Source organism: Mercurialis annua, linkage group LG5, assembly GCF_937616625.2.
Source record: "Mercurialis annua linkage group LG5, ddMerAnnu1.2, whole genome shotgun sequence".
Classification (NCBI taxonomy): Eukaryota; Viridiplantae; Streptophyta; class Magnoliopsida; order Malpighiales; family Euphorbiaceae; genus Mercurialis; species Mercurialis annua.
In genome coordinates, this window is record NC_065574.1 from 52,092,433 (window position 1) to 52,116,565 (window position 24,133).

Consider the following 24,133-nt stretch of genomic DNA (forward strand, 5'->3'; position numbering starts at 1 on the left):
GCATGTCAAGGTTATTTTTGCTTATCGTTCTGCGAATCGTGTAGCTCATTATCTTGCGAGAGCCACGAATTCTATGCCAGGATGAAGGTTATGGTCGGATGACCCGCCAAATGTTAATTGTATTGCTTTAGCAGCTGATTTGCTTTAATAATAATAATTCTTTCTGATTGTCAAAAAAAAGTAAACGTAATTTGTATTTATAGGAACTAAGGGGCCTTTAAATGAACTTTTTTTGCTTAGTGAGCTGTGTATTCTCACCTAAAAAAATCCCATGTTTTTAGGAATTCTTTTAGGGAAGAGGCAACCACAACATTGAAAATATCAATTGATAAACGGTATTCGGATCGGGTCAGATCCGCGTCTCTAGATCCTGATTGATCACAAAGAACCTCGTCAAAAGGATGCTGGAAGGAGATTCCGACTAACCACTCTGACGATCAAGTTAGTAGGAGTGGTAAAAAGAAAAGAGAAGTGAAAAGAAGAGTATGAGTCGAAAGAAAAAAAGTATTAACCTCTATATATTTTGTGTTTGGGTCTTTTACAGTTGAAGGTTTGTTTGTGGTTTTTGGTTGGTAGGAGACGTGCTGATCGATTCTGTCATACGTTCCTTCTATCTCTATCTTCTGCAGGGTTTATCGGTGGCTGGTCTGTGTACTATTATACTTTCTTGTCAAACCATGTCTTTTGGCGTATTTGGATTTTGCCTCGATGAGATCTTGCTCGGATCATTTACATGACTTGATATAGTCTCTTGAATTGTGTGCTTTGCTCGGATTCTTTGTTATGTGCTTTGCTACGATTTTTTGTGGTGTTTTACTCTGATTTTTTGTGTTCGAGTTATCTTGGTCTATTTGTCTTCTGGTCATCTCGGTTCTGACTTGTGGTATAGTCATCTCGATTCTGGTTTGGGCCTTGATTTATTTTGTTATCATCAATTAAAGTTAATCTACATTGATTTAAATTGTACAAAATTTGATTTTCTTTAGGTAAAATTATGCAATTAAAATGTAATAAACTACACATATTAAAAGTAACTACTCCCTCCGTCCCAATAGAGTTGTTCACTTTGAGAAATTTTTTTGTCCCAAAACTCTTGTCCACTTTCAAAAACTAACTATTTTTTACATTCAAAATCCTATATTACCCCTATTTAAAATTCACTAATGAGTCTTTTAAAAGTAAATTGCAAGTGGACCCTACATTAAATAGGGGTATGACAAAAAAAGTTAGGAAAATTTTACAAAATCCATAAGTAATAATTACTTTTCTTAAACTGTGTGATAAAGGCAAAGTGGACAACTCTATTGGGACAGAGGGAGTATTAAATTTGCCCATAAACTAATAAAAATATAATCAATTGATGTATATGAGGAATAAAATGAATATAAAGCAAAGTAGAAAGATGGAAAAGTAGAAAGACAATTAACAAAAGGTGAAAAGCAGCAAAGGCTTTGCGGTTGCTTTGTTTAGTTGCTTTTGGATTTTGATGCGCCCACCATCCTACCCAACACTTTTATGTCTAGCCAAGGAGCGGACATAATTGTACAAATCAAGTAGATTAGTCAAAATTTTCAACTTATTATTCCATTAATGGATTTATTATGACAATGATAGCACGTTATTGCATATCCATTAATCATGTATGTCACAGGAATTTAGTTTCAAAAGCTTTGGCTTAATACATAGTTTGACCCCTGAACTTGTACTTTTTTACCCATCTAACCTCTAAACTTAACGTCTCACCTATCGAATCTCTGAACTTGTTAAATAATCTGATTTGACCCCTGAACTTGATAAATATGTAAATATTGAACCCTTCGTGTCCACCTGTCACTTGAAACATTCTAGAAGAAATTGTGTACGGAGGGGTTCAATGTTTACGTATTTATCAAGTTCGGGGGTCAAATCGGGTTATTTAACAAGTTCAGGGGTTCGATAGGTGAAACGTTAAGTTTGGGGGTTAGATGGGTAAAAGGGTACAAATTCAGGGGTCAAACTATGTATTAAGCCCAAAAGCTTTTGGTATCTACGTGGCCTTTTTTTTATATATAATTGGAAAGGGGGAGCGCTTGTATGAAGAATCGAACCCACAACCTAACAGTTTGCTGTCTAGCGCTTATAACATTTGAACAATTTCTTTATGCTCTATCGCCAGCTCCAAACTATCTTACCAACTTATTGAAAAAGGAGCAAATTATGTTGAGGTCTCTAAGATATATTACAATTAATAGTTTGTTATCTCTTATTTAAAAAATATATTTAATGATCTCTTAGTTTTAATTCCATTAACTAAGAGACCCTTTCGTTAATTTGAGAGGCTAAATTATTTAACGGAACTAAAATTGAGGGACTAAATTGTTTAAAAATGAGATACCAAATCGTTTAATAAAATCAAAATTGAGGGATTAAACTGTTCATCAAATTAAAAATGGAATATCAAATAGTTTGAAGAGTCTAATAGTTAACGGAATTAAAATTGAAGACCATTAAATAGACTTTTGAAATAAGAGATATCAAACTGTTAATTATGATACCTCAAAAACATCAAATTAATTTGCTCTTAAAAAATATATACTCCAAACTTATCAGCTATATGGTATTTCATATTTATCAAATTATTGAATATATGTTCAAAATGATTAATTTTAAATTTATTGACTTAGAAATTTGACAATAAATTTATAAAACTATTATGCCTTATGAATTAAAAAATAAAAGTCTTGATAAAGTTGAATTGAATTATTTATAATTACTCATTTAATCACGATTTTTTTTTTTAAAAGACTGTTAAATATGAGTTCATTCGTCCAACAAATTCTCCTCATTTTCTATAATAATTTTAAAACACAACGAAGTAAAACTTGTTAAGTCATTCTAATTAAACAATTTACTTGTTCTTTCTCTCTTTTCTCAATAAATAAAAAACTAATTGTTTATATTTTTTTTAGCTGCGGTTGATGATTTATTTTTCTGTCGATGGCAGGCATCTCTTTGTTCATGTTATTTTAATATCTTGAAATATAACAAATAACCAAATTAATTCAACCATGCCTGCCACACTCTTATGAAATTTTGGATGCACACGTGGATATCTCCAATAGGAAATCATTTAATTGGCTGCTACAACAGATTAATAATCTAAAACTAATCTGAAATCTTAAAGTAATTAAACCCAAATTAATCCAACCAAAACCTGCCACATATCACCAACATTCTCATCAATCAAATAAACCATAGAATTAATAAAATGGCAACCCCAAGATTTAATTTTTATAAGCTGTAGCATTAGAAGGGGACATACGCTCCACAAAATTTGCTTTGAAACCCTAACCCTAACCCTAAAAGTAATTAGTACCATAAAACGGTTCAATTCATTCACCAAATCAAATTAAAAGATCTTATTAAACATTTTTTATTCACTAATTAAAGTGAAAAAATAGAAATTTGAAGAAGATAAGACCAACATGCCCAAGAAATAAAGTGATGGGTTATGATGAAGAGAGACAGGTAATAATCAAAGGTCACGTGGTCCTGTAGGAGGATTGAAACAAAATGGCTCTTAGTCCCACGTGCATAGGGATGGCAATGGGGAGGGGATTCCCCGTTCCCCGTGGGGACCCGCCCCTAATGGGGTGGGGAAACCCCACCAATTACCCCCATGGGTACGGGGATGGGGAAAAATCATTCCCCAACCACAGGAATGGAGAGGGGACGGGGAGTATAGTCCCCACCCCATGGGGATCCCCATCCCCGTCCCCATGGGGACCCGATTTATATTTATGCATATTTATATTATATTATAAGTTTTAGTATGTTATTTATAATTTTAAATAATTTAACTTAATTTTTTTATTAGTTTCTATTTAGTTATAAATATATAATATTATAAAAGATAATAGTATTTTTTATAATTAATTTTTTTTAAATATCTTATGAAAATAATGAAATTATTTATAAATTATATTTAATTTTACGGGGAAAGGGGATCCCCATGGGTATGGGGAATCCATGGGGATGGGGACGGGGATGATTTTATCCCCATTAATTAAATGGGGACGGGGATGGGGAATCTCCATAGACGCGGGGTTGGGGATGGGGATGGCTCCCCCGTCCCCACCCCGCCCCATTTCCATCCCTACACGTGCGTTGAATTAGAACCTCTAATTTTTAATTACAGCTCTAACTTTTAGCCATCTTTACATTAAAAAATGTTGGACCATAATCTAGTTAGCGATAGGTAAGTTTGTTTTTAAGCAACCGGTGAAATCAGAAATGAATTTAAGTCAAAAGATAAAAATAAATGATGTAGAAAATTAAAAATCATTAAAAATAATCAATGACTTTCTGATTTTTAATTTAGTTCATGCTTTTAACTATGAATATTGATAATGTAACGCAAAGAAAACAACCGTAAACCCCAAAATTCCTTAATTCAATAAGTTAAGTTCGGATATTCAAATTCACCATAAAAAAAATCAATTAAAAGAACATATATAAAGCTACAAGTAGCTTATGTATCTCGTCATGAATAGGTCCGAAATAGAACCCATAAAGATAACAAATGTAGAAATAAATATATAACATTGTCCTACATTGTAATATTACCAGGATATAACTAGGATTACCGCATAAGTCCCGTAACACAAAAAAATATCTTTCTTATTACACGCACCTGACACTTTTTTCTCGAATAACAACATATTTTTACAGTTCATCAATTAGTATGAGATTGATGAGAAAAAATTTATGTCGCAAAGTTTTTTCATATTTTTTGAAGGTCGATCTCTTTATGTTTACTATCAAATCACCATCCACACTCCACGATTCATCAAATAGCTACAAAAAAAATGGAATGTTTAGTGTGCCAACTTAGAGTCAACACCTTCCCCTATTACCATTACATGGATAACTCAAATTCCCTTTAAAAGGATAGAGCTTTGTCTCTAATTATTTAAATGGTAAATGGTTCGGTAACTTTTTATCTGAGATAAAATCTAATTTAAATTCGTTGTTAGATATATATTATGTTAAATCATCTTTAATTTGGTTGTGCTGAAATCCGAAGTCGATACTTCAAAAATGAACCTGGAAGATCTAATCAGTCGAACTAGATTTTTCACTCCATTTTTTTTTTTGCCAAAGGCAAAAAATATGTTGCACTCTTAAGTAGAATTTACTGATTTACTATTAGACATTTTTGGAGTTATCCTTGTGATGGGCCCTAATGAATAATACATGCAAATTTGGGTTAAAAATGGCCCAAAACATAGTTGAAGAGCTATAGAAAGGAAGGGTGATGAGGTGTAAAATGCAAAGCCATTTTTAATCTGTAAAATTTTGATGGACCACTTAGTTAACTAAGCACCAAAAAGCCTCATCAATTATTTTCAGCTTTATGTTGCAGTAGGAGAGGCCAATGTTCACGGTTCTTGTTGAAATCGAACTGCTTCTGAACTGTTGGGCGATTTTGGCTTCGGCCAGTTTATTTATGGATTAACTAATAAAATTATTTAAAAAACACTTAACTTTTTAATATGCTTTCAGTTCAAACTTTTTATCTTCACCTAAAAAAATCATCTATAAAAATATATCATAAATACATGTTTGATACTTTAAAAATACATTATTGTTACATATTCGATATATCTCACATAAAATGAAAGTTTTTAGGTGTTGAGTGAAAACAAATTAAGCGTCGAGTGATATTTTTTTAAATTAGTGTATTTTCGACGATTTTTAGGCCATTTGATTCAATATTTTTAAATAAAAAAAATCTTAAAATAGATTAATATTAAGTTTTCTTTATTTTCAAAATTTAAATTAAAAAAATGAAAAAAATAAAAACTTGAAAACAATTCTCTAATTAAAAATAAAGTTGTATACATATTGTGGCTTTTAATATACATATTTTATATAAAAAAAAGTTGTATTAGAAAATTCAATGTCTGGAGATTTATTGTTCTCTTACACTTATGTAGGTATCAGAGAGGTGGAGTAGCGCTTGTAGTTGTAGGAGTAATCGAACTCACGGTTGGATATAATGATGTTCGATGTATTTACCATTTGAATTATAGTTTATTGACAAATACGTATTATTTAAATATAGTACAATATAATTTTGAGCCCAACAATCATATTTCGATTATCCATTTCGTGGAATCAAAACTGCTGGTCCTAATTCTGTTAGGACCCTAAAAAAAGAAATTAATAGTTACCGTTCAGTATAGATATTAAATTTAAAAAATGTATTATTGTTACATATTTGATATATCTCTGATACCGAGCGGATAAAGTCAGATTAGTATCTAATTCCAATAAATGAATAGGTGTGAAATGAGATTTAAATTTCATGACGAGAAAAATAGTTTGCTAGGTTACATTATTAGGGTTATAGTAACTTGTTTTACGTAAGTTGGACGATGATATTATTGATTAATTGAGAGTATATAGTAGTTCCTTTCATGTCTTGAAGTGGTTGTTTTGTTCGAAAATTCGAAATTCTTTTTGCTATAATTGTCACCTCTAAGCTCAGATAATGATCTGCATTAATTGCATTGTAATAATATTAATTGGACTCTTCTCTTTAACTAAAACTTCCTCTCATGGCCCCTCTCCTGCATAATTCCATTGCAATCTGAAATTGATACGCAACTTTAATTATAACTATAGCGAAGTTTAGGTCAGTTATTTAGCAATTTGAGTAGCCGCCACTAGAATTTGTGACCCTAAGCTAATCTCATAAAATTTTATCATTAAATAACAAAATATGGGCATATCTAGTTGAGAATAATAAAATCATGGCCTCACTTAAAATTTAAATTTTTAAAATAAATGATTATTTGATAAAATATCAAATTTTCAAAAGGTCTAATTTTAATTTGATTTATTTCATGTGATTATAATATTAATAAGGCGAGATGTATTTATCTAGTCATAATTATATCTCGTTTGTCAAATTTACTATAATTTAAGATTTTATTAGTTTTGTCTATCATCTTTTCACGTGTTGTCAAATATATCCATGTTTAATTTTAAGTTCAAATGGCACAATATTTTATACATTAAATAGGATAAGTTAATATCACACCATGTCAATTTTATATAAATTATGGATACATTTGGCAACGGCCAAAAAAATAATGGAACAAATTGATAAATTTTTTAAACTGTAATATATTTTATAAATTATAATTGTCGATAAATAAATACATTTTATTTATTAATAAAATATAAAATATAATTAGTATTATGATATCCACCATCTCAATATGAATTTGAAAAAATTATTATGAAAAACCAGTATGACATGTCATTTTATAATATATCTCTCACATCAACATACGTAAACATAATCGTAGTACGGTCTACGCACACTTGGCGTAAATGTATTGGTATGGGTCCAATCCCATGTGGAAGGCCATACCTCCATGCCACAAAACATGTGGTATTAGCTAGGTTGAAGAAAAGAGTGATTGGTGCCAAACAAATAGAGGGAAGGGTGTGTTGTATTATTGCAAGCTGGCTTTGGACTTGCAATAGAAAGAAAGGGAAATCGGAGGGGATAGGATCCAACTCACTCAACTCAGGTAGGGACGAGTCGGAATGAAGTATGTGTATTGGGTAGGGCTAATCACATTTGTACCTACTTATTTACTTCTTTTCATTTTCATAAAGCCGTGTTTGCTTCATGGAATAAAATAGTATGAAATAAATGACTATTTTATAAAAAATGAAATAGCCATTTTTTACTTTTTAAGAGGAATGTTTATTTTATAAAATTATAGAATAGCAATTCCATGCAATAGCTACTCCATAAGCAAAAATAACCATTTCATACAGAATAACTATTTCATTCCCCACATATTTCATGAACCAAACATGGCCTAAGTTGTACAATTTTAAGGGGGTAATTTATCAAGTCAAATTTTAAAGATTGAAATACAAATTAAAGTTTGGGGACGATACTCCAAAAACAGTTAGTGTAAATTATCCCATTTAGTTAGGTTTAAAAGGTTAATTTTATATAAAATCACTACATTTATACGTGTTTTTTTTTTATTTTAATCACGTCCTTTAAAAAATATCAAATAAAATCACCACCGTTAAATTTTTACAAATCTATCATGAATGTGAAAATTCGGTGTATTTTTGTTGACTCGACAACCGGAATAAATAAAAAAAGAGTAAGGAGAAAGTATTCTTTTTGTTAATTAGGGCATTAATCTGATTTATTTGAAAAGAAAAGAACACCAAATTTTCTCATCGGTGATAGATTTATAAAAAAATGAAAGATATTGATTTTATTTGACGCTTTTTAAAGGACGTGATTAAAATAAAAAAAACGTATAAAGATGATAATTTATATGGAATTAACCCGATTTAAAATTAAACTAAACTATCAAAAATTTAAAAATTTAGTTAGATTTATAGCATAATGAAAACGTATAGATTTTTTTATATGTTCTTGCATTTTTATGATAAGAATGGTAAAATGTAAGAGATCGAAAATTATTGTCCATACAATGTGGATGAAAATTAAATTTTAGCCATTTACAAGCAAAAATTCTTTAGAATTTTATTTGTTCTTGGTACGATTTGTTTATTAGTAGGCCTACTATTGTCAGTATCATATTACGGGATAAGGTGTTATAAATCAGCATGCACTTATCTATAACATTTCCAAATTGTTTTTAAAGTTTTTTTTCCTCCAAAAATTGTTTTTTGAGTGCTCTTGTTATTTTGTGGTTCGTTATTCTTTCTTTCCCCATCTTTATTGGTTAAACCAAGACTACAAATTCTGAAAAAAAAAATTCAATTTTATCTACTTGATTCAGTATGAAACCAAATTTAGGTTTGGCTAGACTCTAATCCAGACTGTTCTCGGAAATTTTATAATTTTTTTAAAATATACAAACATTAAAGTATAGTTATTAACACTTTAAAAAATAAAAATATTTGATTTGAATTAAAAAAATTCTGATTCTACCTCTTATTTCAATTATAAAAATCTAAGAAGACATGAGAATTACTAAACACCCACATAAATAAATGAAGCACACGGATGCATGTGAATGTAAAGGAAATGTAAATATATATATATATATATATATTAAATCTAAATAATGAAATAACAAAATTTAAGTAATTAAAACATCATAATTGAGGACCATTAGGTGGTCACAATAATGAAAATGATACTATAAAATGAAAGTAGGGCTAAATAATTAATGAAAATGTCCTCGTGTGCGTGGCTTCATTCTCCTTTGTTAATGGGTCCATCGTGCTTTTAATTAAATTTTGTAGCTCTACATCAAGGATATTAAAATTCCTTTGCAAATCTTGATTATGTTGATACAAGAGGGATGTCAAATTGTCTTAATTTGATAAGTCCAATTTAAAAATTCATGTCGTATTTTACCCATTTTTCACCTATCTAGTACTTTTTTTTTTATAATAACCTATCTATGACTTTATATTAAAGGTTGATTTTTAAAGAAAAGTCAGTTAAATGAATTAAATTTGAGGCAAGTGGGACTTGGACGAAAACAAATGTGAACAATTTAAGCCGTGGTTGAGATGAGAATAAATACATGAAAACAAAAATTAATAAAAACAATGAAATTGAAATGAGAAATGTCATGATCCTTGTAGCCTAAACCACAGACATGACCTACAGGGGGGCTGGACCAACAACGAGAGGTGTGGACCATTTTTGTGAAAGAGATTTATTCATTTTTAGATTTATGAAATGGACAATCCAATCGAAAGAGAATGGATCCTTTTACTAAACATGTCATGACAATTCACATTTATAGTTCATCAAAACGAAATAAAATAAAAATATTAGGGATTCATCTTGTCAAAATACCCATATTTTCTTTCATGTCCTTTTCATGATTTGTAACTTTAGGTGGGTATTTTGGTTCAAGGGTAAGAAAATAGGGATTAAAAATAACTTTCCTAAATAATAGTAAACCCGATGTCTAAATAACTAAACCATACCGTCTGGTTTAAGTAGTTTGATTGTAAACCGACTGTTTTTTAAAATGTTAAATATTACTTTACAGTCCTGTCTAAAAATTGCATATAATTAAAAAAAGCAATAATTTATATTAGTTTTTCTCATTTTATCCTAAATAATGATTGTCTTATAAATTATATATAAAGTGATAAAAAGATAAGAAAATATAAAGGAAGTTCCATGTAAATTAACACTAAAAATACGATATGAACTTTTAAAATGAAACATGTAAAAATGAGAGGCTTAATTTCTCAAAAATATCCAATTTTTTTAGTTTTTTTTAGTTTATGAATACATCTTTTCAAATTTTCAATTTTAGTATATTTTTCAATTTTCACTTTCAATTGTAGTCATTTATTCAAATTGAAATGGAAAAGAAATTCAAATATATTGTTTATATTACTTTATATTATTTCAATTTGTATTTCTATCATAATAAATTTTAAAAATAAAGTAATATGAGAGATTTATTTGAACTTTTTCATACTCTAACTTGAACAATTGATTACAATTGAAAGTAAAAATTAAAATATGGGCTAAAATTGAAGATTTTGAAAGATGTGGCCAAATTAAAAAGATTAAGTATTTTTGAATGATTAAGCTAAAATGAGATATATCACTTTTTAAACGAGACATATAGTGTATTTAACTATTTTAAATTAAAATTAACTACAATACTATTTGCATTTTTTCTTTCTAATTAGAGTAAGATTTATTTACAATTTTCAAATACATGATTTAATTACACTATACCCTTCACCAAATATACTACAAGGCAAAAAGCTCCACTTTATGAAATTTCTTACATTATTTTTGGGTTTCTTTGGATGATAATTTGACCAAACTAGTGGAAGGTGCTTAATGGGTTTCTTTTGGTCTTTAGTAGATTCTTTCATCTTTCAACAAAACTTTAGTCTACCAAAAGAGAGGCCCAATTTTCTAATGTCAAGTCACCACTCATTTCTCATGTGACCATGTTTTAGATAACTTGTAGTTCCTTTTAAAAATTTGCCCAATTAAAGAGAAATTTGATAAAGAAATCCAAACATTTTAGTGAAACATAGAAATCCAAAACCTTCATTTTCATTGAATAGCACTCTCCAATAGCAAAGTAAGAACTCAATTTAAATGGCAATATATGTATGTTTGCTATATTGAGTAAAAATAATTAGTGGAGAAGCATGACACATGGGGAGAAAAGTTGGATAATAGATATAAAAGTGATGACTAGCTGTCTACCTGGCCCATTTAGGGCCCACATATTTTTTTTGAATTGGCTCCAAAAGAAAGAAAAAAGTGAGTGCATTATGATTATGCAAATGGTGGGTCCTTAATCCTAGTTGGCATTAGAATATTCCTAAATTTAAATATAATTGATTAATTTCTATCACCTATATTTAGCTCATAAATTTGATTTGTGACAATCTGATTTTAAATTTTTAGATTTGTATAAATACGAAATTTAATTTGAATTTTAGTTTGCACGAAAAAATCACATCTTATAAGGATTCAGATTCGAATTCGGACCGGACTTAACAGAAAATTTATTTTCTAAATCCGGTCCAAGAAAGACGGGCCTAGACGGGCTGAGAAACCTGGGCCATTGAACAGGTCTAGGTGTGGCTAAACTCTCAAGTCGTTTTGGAATTGGTCCCTTACAGGCTACAGCCAACACTATGCTTAAGCCCAATAGTTTGTAGAATTTTGTTGGTTTGGGCCTTTGCGGATATATAGCAAGTCCAGGTTCTTTTCAGCACCAATCGTTTTAAGGCCTCTTACTGGGCCGACTAAAGGATAAGCCCTCAAACTTAGAGAAACTTTTGAATATGAATTCTAAAGAGTGAAAGAAAGCTTCAGTTAAATTTGATCACTTAGTTTCTTAATTCTACTAGTTTTTTTGGCCACGTGCTACGCACGTTAACAGTATCTATATGACCCGTTATTTAATATTATAATTGTATATTTTTTTAATAATATATTATTATTTAAATTTTATTAGACTTGTATTTTTTTATTTGTTTTGTTTAATTATTTTATAAAATTTTATTTTTTTTATTGGAAATGTTAAAAAGTTAGAATTAAACAATAGATTTAATATTTGATATTGTTGTTATTAAAAAAATGATAATATAACTGAAACAAATTCATATTATTTTTCATTGTAAATAACTAATAAATATCAAAAATATCAAAACCTTAACACAAATATTATAATATGATTATTTAATATTAATGAAACTCGTCATATTCTTTTATATATAGTGATATATCTGTACAATTCCTATTAGAATTAGAAATTTAACACATAATGATAGTTGTTGCACAATTCCTTTTAGGATTAGGAATTTAATACATAATGATAGCTACTGCGATAATTATTTTTAATATGTTTCCTTTATGGATTAGGAATGTCATCTTTCTATTTGTTAAGCACAAATATATAAAGGGTATTTTTGTCCGTGAATGGAAGTGTTTCCCCGCGAATACACTTTTATATTTGTTATAGATATAAGTGTATTTTCTTAAATATAAAATACAAATTCAGATTATTTGGTCTTAATTAATTAAAAACCAACTACCAAAACCTCAACCCTAATTAGGAACATAGTGTTTTATAGTATTTTATTTTAACATATCTTCATAACTTAGATATACAAAAAAATAGTTATTTAACATTTAAATGAACATTAATTAATGTTATTACCCTTATAATACATTTTCTCTGTTTTTTTTTAAGAAAGAGATATATCTATTTTTGCATGTTCCATTTTAAAAGTTCATATCGTATTTTATGTACAAATTTATATTAAACTTCCATTTAAATTCCTTTAGTAATTACAAATATGCATTAAATATAATTCGATTTATAATATTTTTAGTCATTATTTGGTGAAATTCCATCAATTAATACGATAAACAAGATAAAATATAATATTGTCATGTTTTATTTATCTTAATGCAAAACTCATATGTGGCTTCATTAAACGTAACAGAGAGTACATAATTTAATAATAAAAAAATATTAATCATAATTTGAGCGTTCTATATATAAATCTCTTCTCATTATAATTAAAATTAAAAATACTGGAGTATAACCTACTGAAGAAAACATTTAGCTAGGCCAACTGATGCTAAATGGGCAGAAAGCCAAGTGTCAAGGAGCCCTAATTTCACTAAAGTTCAGGCATAAAATTGTGGTAATTAATTCAGTTAGAAGCCCTAATTTCACTTAAGGTCAGACACAAACTTGTGGTAGTTAATTCAGCTAATTTCACTAAAGGTCAGACATAAATTTGTGGTAGTTAATTCAGTTAGAAGCTAGAATGTGCTAGGAGAAGCAAAAGAATAGCTAATCCATTAATTAATCTAATTAAAACCATTCACTAATTGCTTATAAATTTGGTTTGTTGACACCAGTTGCTACATTTCATTTCACGAAATTTAAAGAAAGAGTAGTAAAAATGTCTGGAGATGGACAAATCAGAGTAGAAGAAGGGCAAAATGAATATTTGCCTCCGAAGAATGAACCAAAAAGCGGTTTTTGCCATTCGAATGAAACAGTTCAGCTTCTCCAAAAGGTCCTTTTCTTTTTATGAAATATTGTAATAGTGCCTGAACTTTTATAATTATTATTTTTCGATTACCGAACTACTAACAAATAAAAAATATAAGTTAAGGAATCCTTATGATTTTTTGGTAATATATATTTAAATATTGTGGCTGCAAAATAAAGGCGAGTAAGATGCCCAATTATTCGATTTAACCGACCGAATTGGTGATTTTTGGTGTAGTTCGGGGGATAAGTTAAATAAGTTCGGTTTTGGTTTTGATTATTTTCAGTTTTGGTTATCGGATCAATTTTAACTTTGAAAAATTAACCGAATTGAATAACTAAACCGACCGATATTTCAAAAAAAAAAATATGTTTTTGGTTCAATTTAGTTTTGAATTTATTTTAGTCATTTCAGTCTCGATTAACGATTAAAATATAATTTCAAGCGGTTTCGGTTTTAGGTTTAATTGGTTTTGAAAATTCCAATTTGATATTAATCGAACCGACCGAATGCTCAATTTTACCGAAAAATGACTAAAAACACTTACTTTACATATAAAGCTAATGGTGAATTGCTGGTGTAACAGTTGATAGCAGAGGCAATAGGGACATATATGGTGATATTTGCGGGATGTGGATCAGTAGTGGTGAATAAGATTTACGGTTCGGTTACATTTCCAGGCATTTGTGTAGTTTGGGGTCTCATTGTTATGGTTATGATTTACTCCGTTGGTCATATCTCCGGTGCACATTTCAATCCGGCGGTCACCATCACTTTTGCCATTTTTCGACAATTTCCTTACAAGCAGGCAATTTTTTTATCTTAACTAAATCAAAAATAGTACTAAATTTTCACCTTATATTTAATGTGGAGCAAAGAGTTAATTTGGTCCCTTAACTTAGGTTACATGGTTAAATAACTTACTTTTAATTATTTTAATTAATAAAGAACAATATTTTTTTTGTTCAATTAAAGACAATACATTGTGTATTTAGGTCGATTAAGGACAAATTTGGATCATCATGATCCATGAATTTGTTCTTATGTATATTTTGACATTAATCGAGCTTAAAATAGAGGGCATTGTCCTTAATTGATTAAAAATGGCTGAGAGTGAATTATTTAACTATGAGTCACAAGTTTATAGATGAGTTTACATCTTACTCATTTAATTTTAAAGATTTATTTCAACCTTCCAAGTTTAAGTTTTTTTTTTTTAGAAAAATCCCTCAACTATCAATTTAAAGTCCGTTACACTTTAATATGATATCAGTCAGACGACAGCACAGTTTTTGTTCAAGGTAATAACTAACCTAAAATTGACAAGTGAAAGTTTTTGTTTTTTCAAAATTACAAATTTGAACTCTTTTGACCTTTTATTTTAGGTTGGAGGGTCGAAATGAATCTTTATTAATTTAATTTTATGTCATATTTTCAATCTGTATTATAATAATACTGAAATTAATTTTTATTTTTACAAACTGTACTAAAAAATCAATCGAATCGACTAGTTCATTTCAATTCAAAAATATTTATCTTTAAAAATTTGATATTTTAGTTTAACTCGAACCGAATACACACCTGTAATTCCGATATTACCAAGTTAAATTCTGAAAAATTAGGGTTTGATTATTTCAGGTACCTCTATACATAATTACACAAGTGATCGGATCACTTCTAGCAAGTGGAACTCTGTACTACGTTTTCGATGTGCCAAAAGAGGCATTCTTTGGGACAGCTCCAACAGGATCCGTTCTTCGTACTTTTGTCCTTGAAATTATTATTTCTTTTATGTTAATGTTTGTCATTTCTGGGGTGGCTACTGATACTCGAGCTGTGAGTATTTTTGTAAATAATTAATTGTTATTTTCTTCTTCATAATTAAATAATTTAGGATCTAATTATTAATTAACAATTTAATTACAGGTTGGAGAATTAGCAGGAATTGCCGTTGGAATGACGATCATGTTAAACGTCTTCGTTGCCGGGTACATTTTGCTATTTTAACCATTTTATTTTTCTTTATTAGGGCTAATGGATTAGAAGATCCAAGCATTTTTCGACTTTTTGCAATTCGAACTAAAATTTTGAATTTTAGCCCAATTTTCAAATATTTGATAAAATTTGTCATTTCACTTCAATTGATTTCATAGTGTGTGCTCTATACTATATGGCCTCCATGTTGTCAAAAAATTATATCGACGTAGAAAATTTTAGTCCAATTGAAGCGAATGCTTAAATTCGCTAAAAAAATTTCAAACTGGACTAAAATTATAAAAACTAAAAAATGTTTGAATTTTTAGTCCATTAGACCTTTTTCTTAAATCATATTACAAATTAAAGATTTTAGAACTCAAAAAATTGCATCATATTAATTTTAATTAATTTTGTTATGAATAATTTTAATTAAATTATTGATTCAAAGATATAGTCAATGTGCTAAATTGAATTAATTCAGTCAAATTTTACTAACATATTTGAATATATTTTCTTGATGAGTATCGTTATTAAATTGTTCGATTGCAGGCCTGTATCCGGGGCGTCCATGAATCCTGCCAGAAGCTTGGGACCTGCGATTGTGATGCATTCATATAAAGGACTTTGGGCGTATATAGTCGGTCCGATCATCGGAATGGTCATCGGAGGATTTGCTTATAATTTGATTAGGTTTACCGATAAACCCTTGAAAGAAATAACCAAAAGTAGTTCATTCCTCGGGAGCTTTAAAGGTTAAACAATACAACCACTTCATCACATGCATAAGAGAAGCATTGTTATTGTATACACCTAGGTTGTTTTCTCCTAGATTTCATGTGTACATATTTTCTAGAATTTGTGGAATTTTAATAAAAATGAATGTGATGTGGGCGTGTTTGAAAGTTGATCTTAAATCAATTGCGAATGACTTCTAATTAAACGATATGGGGATTTTTAAATGCTTCGAAAGTATTCAAACGCTGAACTAAACGAAAAATTTGAAGTTAAAAGATATTTAGTCGCCTTAATTGGAACTGAATACAAAAATTAAGAAAAAATTGCATTAATTGAAGAAATAAATATACAAATTTAAAGGAAATTTGCTGAAATGTTTAAAAAAGGAAAATACATAAGATTAAAGTGTTTTGTTTGAGTTGTTCGGAGTTGATGACTGGTCTCTCACTTGATTTTTTTTCCCATTTTTTTTTATAAAGTTTATTCAAGCTTTTTACAAATCGTTTCTAACTTTTTATGTAACTTGCAGGTTCATAAAATTTTCCATGTCCAACAAAGTTCAGAATCTTTTGTTGTTCTCATGACTTGAGTGGTTAAATTTTGTTTTAAACGCTAAACCACGTTTTACTTCTAGTAGCTTTAAATTTTTGAAATCTAGTATGTAACATATAATTTTAACTGTAGTTTTTATTTAAATTGACTTTTTATTGAGTTACTTTATAACAGGTTTGTAGAAATAGATGTCACCAATATGAAATAATTAACACGTCCATAATTTTATAGTTTTTGGATTAAATGCGGGGTCCCATCCATAGTTGTGGTTTTCATACACGTCCTAAGCCTTTCCGCTCAATTGATGCTTGGTGGGATCATACAGATTTTGCTAAGTTTGTAGAGGTTAGTTGGATGTCAGTTTGTGAGAAACACACTAATCTCACTTTGAGATTAAAGGAGCTTCGGCACTGCATTAAAATTTGGAACCAAACTATTTTTGGTGACCAAAATAAAAGGATTAATGAGCTTACAACAGAGATTTTTTCGAAAGAAGCCGCAGCTGACCACCACGCGATTTCTGAAGAGGAAAGGATGGAGATTGGAAATCTTAAATCTGAGCTTTGGAATGCGGAGAAAAGGGCAGATTCAATTTGGCTTCAGAAGTCTAGAGTAAATTGGAGCAATGCAGGAGACAGAAATACAAAATTTTTCCATAGTGTCGCCTCCAAACACTATAGAAATAACCATATTTCTAGCATCCAGGTGGAGGATTCTGTTTTTGAGGAGCCTGCAGACATTCAGTTCCATATAAGAGATTTTTATAAATCTCTTTACGGCCAGCAGGATCGGATAGATTTTGATCTCTCGGGGCTGCTTTTTGACAAAATTTCCGATGTTCAAGCAGAGGGGCTGATTGTGCCTTTTAGTGAAGTGGAAATTTTTAAAGCGCTTTCGTCTTGTGGTGAAAGAAAAACTCCTGGACCCGATGGGTTTAACTTCTACTTTTATAGAAGAGCTTGGGCATTTATGAAAGGCGTTTTTTTGGAGTTTTTTGCTGACTTTCATAGTTCGCATTCGCTTCCATCGGGCATCAACACTTCTTTCATGGTTTTGGTTCCTAAAGTGGCAGGATCTTCTAGCATCAAGGACTATAGACCGATAAGTCTAGTAAATGGTTGCTTCAAGCTTCTCTCGAAGACTCTTTCTCTGAGACTAGCGCCTTTACTTTCTAAGGTGGTTTCTGATAGTCAACATGCTTTTTTAAAAGGCAGAAGCATTCTGGATTGTTCCATGATAGCCAATGAACTAGTTCATTTGGCCTCCAGGAGAAAAGACAAGCTGTTAGTTCTTAAGCTTGACTTTCACAAGGCTTTCGACAGTATAGATTGGAGATACTTGATGAGTGTTATGAAGAGTATGAATTTTCCTGCAAAATGGATTGAATGGATGTTTACCTGTCTCTCCACGGCAACAACAGCAATATTAGTTAATGGCAGTCCTGTGGAGCCAATTAACTTAAAAAGAGGTGTTCGTCAAGGGGATCCAATCTCTCCTTATTTGTTTGTTATTGCGGTTGAGGGGCTGAAACGCATTCTAGACAAATCGGGTGAATTGGGGTTTACTAGTGGATATTGCTTTGCAGATGATCAGAATCCCATCTCGTTGCTCCAATTTGCGGATGATACATTACTTTATCTCCCTTTTGATATGGAGCAGCTACAGAATCTTACTAGAATCCTTCGCTGTTATGAAATTGTTTCTGGTTTAACTATTAATTTCCATAAAAGCTCTATTATGAGAATTAATGTTTCTAATGATGATTTGTTTTTAGCGGCTGAAACGGTTGGGTGCAGGATTGATTCTTTGCCTGTGAAGTATTTGGGTCTACCCTTAACCGGGCGGAAACTTGTTACTGGTACATGGGATCATGTGATTGAGCGGTTTAAATCGCGTTTGGCTTTATGGAAGGGCTCTCTGCTATCTCCTGCAGGTCGGTTGGTTCTTATAAAGTCAGTTCTCTTCAGTATCCCAGTTTATTTTATGTCTCTTCACAGCATGCCGAATAATGTTTTTAAGAAAATGGAATCATACATGATTCGATTTCTTTGGAAAGGGGATGTGTCAAACCGGGTTCTGAGTAAGGTTTCGTGGAAGACTATTTGCCAAGACTATGATAAAGGGGGTTTGGGCATCACTAACCTGCATATTAGAAATCAAAGCCTCTTATTTAAATGGGTGTGGAAATTGAGGTGTGGCAACGATAATTCTCTTTGGTTTAAGGTTATTTCTACTTGCTCGTTAGTTACAAATTGGGATTGCCTTCTTAACGGGGATGCCAAGAAATTATCTTATATTTGGAAAGGAATTCGAAAATCTTGTTGCTTAGATAATTTTGCATGGGATATCTTTATTGCAAATATTAGATTTGACGTTGGCAGAGGCAATTCTATCTCTCTATGGAATGATAATTGGATGGATAATGGTCCGGCTTCTTTTTTATTCCCTAGGCTTTACAACCTTTCGAACCAAAAAAGAGCGTACATTGATGAGATTTGGACTCGAGGTTGGCGTTGGAGGCGTCGTTTGCGAGGTTCAGAGGCCTTATTGTTCCAATCGTTACAAATCATTTTTGGCCGCCTGATTAGTACACTCACTGTGAATGATGTGGTTTTATGGAATTCTAATTCTGGTTTGTTTTCTCCAAACTCATTTTGTAGGTTTGTAAACAGAGCTATCCTTCTGGATAGAAACCATAATATCACAGGTCTGAATTTTAATGCAAATGATATCAGACCTGCTGCTGTAAACGTTTCTTCAAGAACTGCTGCTGCTCGCCGTATTTTTGCAGGAGGCGGGACTGGATTGGCGAGTGAGGCTGTCTTAACAGGTACGGATATCACAGCTAGGAGGTTTGGCCATTTCCACGGTACTGTAGCTGCTAGTCAGTCCTCACGACCACCGCTTGAAGAATTGAACACTGATGTAACTGATGTACCTCATCTTTTTGCTCCTCGGGATCAGCTAGCTGCTGAAATAATTGGGGAGGACAATGGCAATTCAGTTAATAGAGATGTTGCTACCCATGTTCAAAACAATACCATTCCGTTTATGGTCGTTTGGAAATCAGCAGCTCCTCCTCGAGTTAAGTTCTTCATTTGGCTTGCTTTACATAATAGAGTTCCGTCACTAGATTTTTTGGTTAGACGTTCTATTATTACAATGGATAATTCTTTGTGCTCTCTTTGCAATGTTGTTGAAACGCAAGCACACATTCTTATTCATTGTGATTTCGCTAGAAGTATTTGGAATGGTATACTTCAGAAGATTGACCTGACTTGGATTTTTCCGGGTACTTTTGAAGACTTCATGATTCAATGGGAGAGTATTGTTCATAGAGGTCCGTATCGAAAACTATGGCAGACTTTATGGTTTCTTGTGATTTGGGAGTTATGGAAGTGCAGGAATGCTAGAGTTTTTTCAAACTCGGTCACTAATAAGGATACAGTGATTTTTAATTGCTTCATGAAAGCAGTCTTTTTCTTTAAAGGTTGTAATAGAGATTTTTCTTATTCATGTTTGGATTTTTTTAGAAATCCTTATGCCATTTTGTTCTCGGATTCTTGATTTTGCCGCTCTCTAAACCGTAGCCTCTAGTACACCATTCGTGTGTCACTTCTTGTGCGAAAGTTTAGAGTTTTAGGCTCTGCCACTCCTTGTGGCTTTTTAATATACTTTTATTCATCAAAAAAAAAAATGTATATTTTCATAAATTGCGCTCTTTCTGGTCCAACGATTGGTATCAGAATCCAATTCGACTGGACAGAACAAGAAAACTCCGGATAAAAATTTGAAGAGGTGATAAGCGAAGCCAGAACTCTAGCACAGTCATGGGTTGAAGTCGAGTTTCAAGTGAAGTTGACCGGTTTAATGTGAAAGAATTTTACACTTAAGAGGAGGTTGTTGAATAACTAATGTGATGGAAATTGTAGACTGGAAAGAAATGAGAATAATAAAATATCACTATAAGGAATACCGAAATTAGCAGCAAATGTTTTTTCTGCTAATAGTGCTAAAATTGTTGCTACTAATATTTAGCAATAAAAACAAACTTTGGCATGTTGCTTTTAATAAAACATTGTTTTAAGTAATTGGTAACAAAATTTACTGTAAAATGCTGTTATAACTTAACTAATGGCAGTAACTTTTAAAATTATTGCTGCAAAAAACAATTTAGTATCTAAAAAAGAATTAGCTGCAAAATTATTTTTATCAAATATAGTATTATTTGTAGTGTATATAAGTTAAAAAGACCGATCCATAATCTTAGTGTTTTGAATTTCTGGAGGTGTCTGCCCCTGTATATAATTTTCATTCTACACTCATAAATATAATTTTTATGTACATTATGGGTTTTCTGGTTAAATATTTGGTATTAGAGTCAAATATAAAGTGTTTTGTAACAAATTTTCTAAGAATGTATAATAACTTTGGTTGGATGCTTAATTGTGCTCTTGAATGTGGATCTATTATCATATGTAAGTCATAATAAAGAACTTATCACATGCTCCCATCCATGAATTTAGTCACGTCCAGAAAGGTATAAGAAACAAAAAACACACATGGTGTCACATGAAAACAAAATTTTCATTATGCTTGGCTTAAATTTTAGGGATGGGCATCCGGTTTGGTACAATTCCTCTCAAATGGATCGATTTTTAAATTTTGTTAAAGTAACCAACTTAAAAAACATTTCGATTTGCTTATTATTAATCGGTTATTATACTATTAAAATATACACATTTAAGTAAATTTTTTGTATGTGCAAAATATATTTTAAGTGTTTTTAGATATGTTTTCTGATTTTTATAATTAAAATGAGAAAAATAAATTAAAAATATTGTGGAGATTTGAAAGATAGTTTAAAAAAGTACTTAAATAATCACTTATATAGAGCAAAACAATTAATAGTATTCTGCCCATTTATGTTTATAATACATATTGACGGGTTTGATTAAGTTGAACTTTTAAAGAGCTGTAAACAAAAACCCCAAGACGTAAATGAGTTGGTAAGGCGCTCTTCTAGTTTAAGTGAGGTCGCGGGTTCGAACCGTACTCATGTATGCAGCCGTTTAAAATTTGGGGTCAGAGTTTGCCTTTCCGCAAGGGACCTACGCGGCTCGAGTGGGGATTCGTCTGAATGTGGCTTAAAGGTGCCGTCTCATAGTTGAGACCCGTTCAGGAAACCTCATGGACCCTGTACCAAACAAAAGAACTGTAAACAAAATTGATTTTTTTTTTAAAAAAAATTGATTTAATTTATGTAATTTGATTCGGTCAGTTAATGTAATATATTATGAATAAGTAGCTTTAAAAGTTCTCACAGCCTTGCCAAATGTGAAACTATATATCACAATTTCCCTAACTCATTTTGGAATGTGACACTCTCATTATCATTTTCTTTTCTCACGATGTATGAGACTGAGATTTAATTTTTTTTTTTTAATAATTAGAGAAGGAAGAGCATTTATGGGAAAAATTTGAACCATGACCTAACAGTTTGATACACATCGCTTACACCGTTTGAACTATAACTCATTGGTTTGACAATCCAAATCTTACCGATGAGCTATAACTCAAATAGAATGTACCCTTTATTATATATCTATTATGTAGAACGTGTTTTGACGGTGTGTGAATGAAAATTATTATAAAAATATAAATAGTGCTCGATAATTTTAAACATTTGAATTTTAGCCAATTACGGAAACCGTCAAAATTTCATCTTTAAATTTCTGTTACATATCGGAAAGAATACTTGCAATTGATGTGGATGGTTAAGCAGAAGAGTAATACATATATATGTTTGTTCACATGGGTAGGGACAGTAGGTTTATTTTGCTAGCATCATTGTCAAATACTATTAGGTAGAAATTAATCTATTATATACGGTAGGAGAAGCATTATTGATAAGGTCATATGTTAGCTTTGATACAAATTTGTTGTTTTGCATAAATTGGTATTATCTTTTTGCAACTAATTTTCAGAGCAGATGAGAAAAATTTAATGGTATTACTTAGATTAGGTAAATTGCAAGTAAATTTGCTATTAAGATTATCTAAGTTTTTTGTTGATGTTCAATGATCTTTGCCAAATGCTGGTACTAGTGGCAGGATAAAAAAAAATTCAGTCCTTAATTTTAAAAATTATACTTTCTTATCTTAAAAAATTTAAAAGGTTTAAATTATTTTTCATGGTAGCTCGAGCCTACTCCAAACTTAAGGCGTTCCGTAGCTAGCTGGTACATTGCAATACTTGCACTTACAATCTTGTACCTTTCTTCTACGGCCTATTTTGTTGACCTTCCATTCTAGTCCTCTCAATTCTTTAGTCAAAGAATTCTACTTGTCTTCCTTTTTATTTTTGTCCTTGAGGGGTCACCATATATACCAATTGTTCAACAAAATATGAGTATTTGAAAGGGATCATCAATTCATTCATAGTATATATTATGGTTAGATATCAAGGGAGAATCAGAAATTTAAAAGAGAGCTATAATTTTAACTACAAAAAGTAATTAAAAGATTATATTAACTCTGTTATTTACGAAGAAGTGAATCAAAAGAAGATTGCAAAATCATTTCTTCGTCAATTTTGGTGAATATAATAGATTAATGATAAAAATAAGAATAAATTACTTTAAATCCCCTTATATTTATTATAATTCATAATTTAGTCAACAATTTAGTCCCTTCGTATATTTTTGGTGTTAGTCAACCAAGTTAAAACACTTATGGGTAAATTAAATTTAAATTTGAGGGACGAAATCGTAAACAAAAATAAAAGTGGGGTATCACATCGTTTTTTTAAAATTAAATTTTTTTGATTTAATCTTTTGACTCGGTTGACTAACATCAAAAATAGACGAAAGGACTAAATCGTTAACGGAAACAAAAGTGAGGGACCAAATTGTTTAATTTTCAAATAAAAAGGATCAAAATATGAATTATGATATATATGAGGGCTTTCATAGTAACTTTCTCTAAAAATAATTAATTTTCAGTTCGAACCATGTCCAACACAATCATAATAAAATATAAATTAAATACATAATAATCAAATTTTGTAATTAAATGCTAAAATAGAAAATAAACAAAAAAAATCCATAAAATGTAATATAAATAAAATAAATAATTACTAAAATACAATAAAAAATTTATTGAGAAATTAATATAATAAGAATTGTACAAGTAAATATAAATTCCATCTTAATTTATAAATAATGAATTTGAAATTCTGAATTTGAAATATTTAGAGGGCAAATTAAATTATATATATTTATGAAAATGTATGA

General features: G+C 30.4%; 1 protein-coding gene across 1 annotated transcript; it reads left to right on the forward strand.

The window, feature by feature from the left end:
- The first annotated feature begins 13,394 nt into the window (after positions 1-13,394).
- LOC126682521 (probable aquaporin NIP-type) lies at positions 13,395-16,940 on the forward strand. Its single transcript, XM_050378243.2, has 6 exons — positions 13,395-13,599; positions 14,162-14,383; positions 15,214-15,411; positions 15,502-15,563; positions 16,102-16,304; positions 16,817-16,940. Exons 1-6 carry the CDS (start codon positions 13,483-13,485, stop codon positions 16,822-16,824), a joined length of 810 nt encoding a protein of 269 aa, XP_050234200.1. The 5' UTR covers positions 13,395-13,482; the 3' UTR covers positions 16,825-16,940.
- The last annotated feature ends 7,193 nt before the right edge of the window (positions 16,941-24,133 follow it).

Coding starts and splice junctions, on each gene's coding strand:
- LOC126682521 (XM_050378243.2), top strand. CDS start 13,483: ATGTCTGGAGATGGACAAATCAGAGTAGAAGAAGGGCAAAATGAATAT. Junction 14,384..15,213: donor GACAATTTCCTTACAAGCAG/GCAATTTTTTTA, acceptor TGATTATTTCAG/GTACCTCTATACATAATTAC. Junction 15,564..16,101: donor TTAAACGTCTTCGTTGCCGG/GTACATTTTGCT, acceptor GTTCGATTGCAG/GCCTGTATCCGGGGCGTCCA.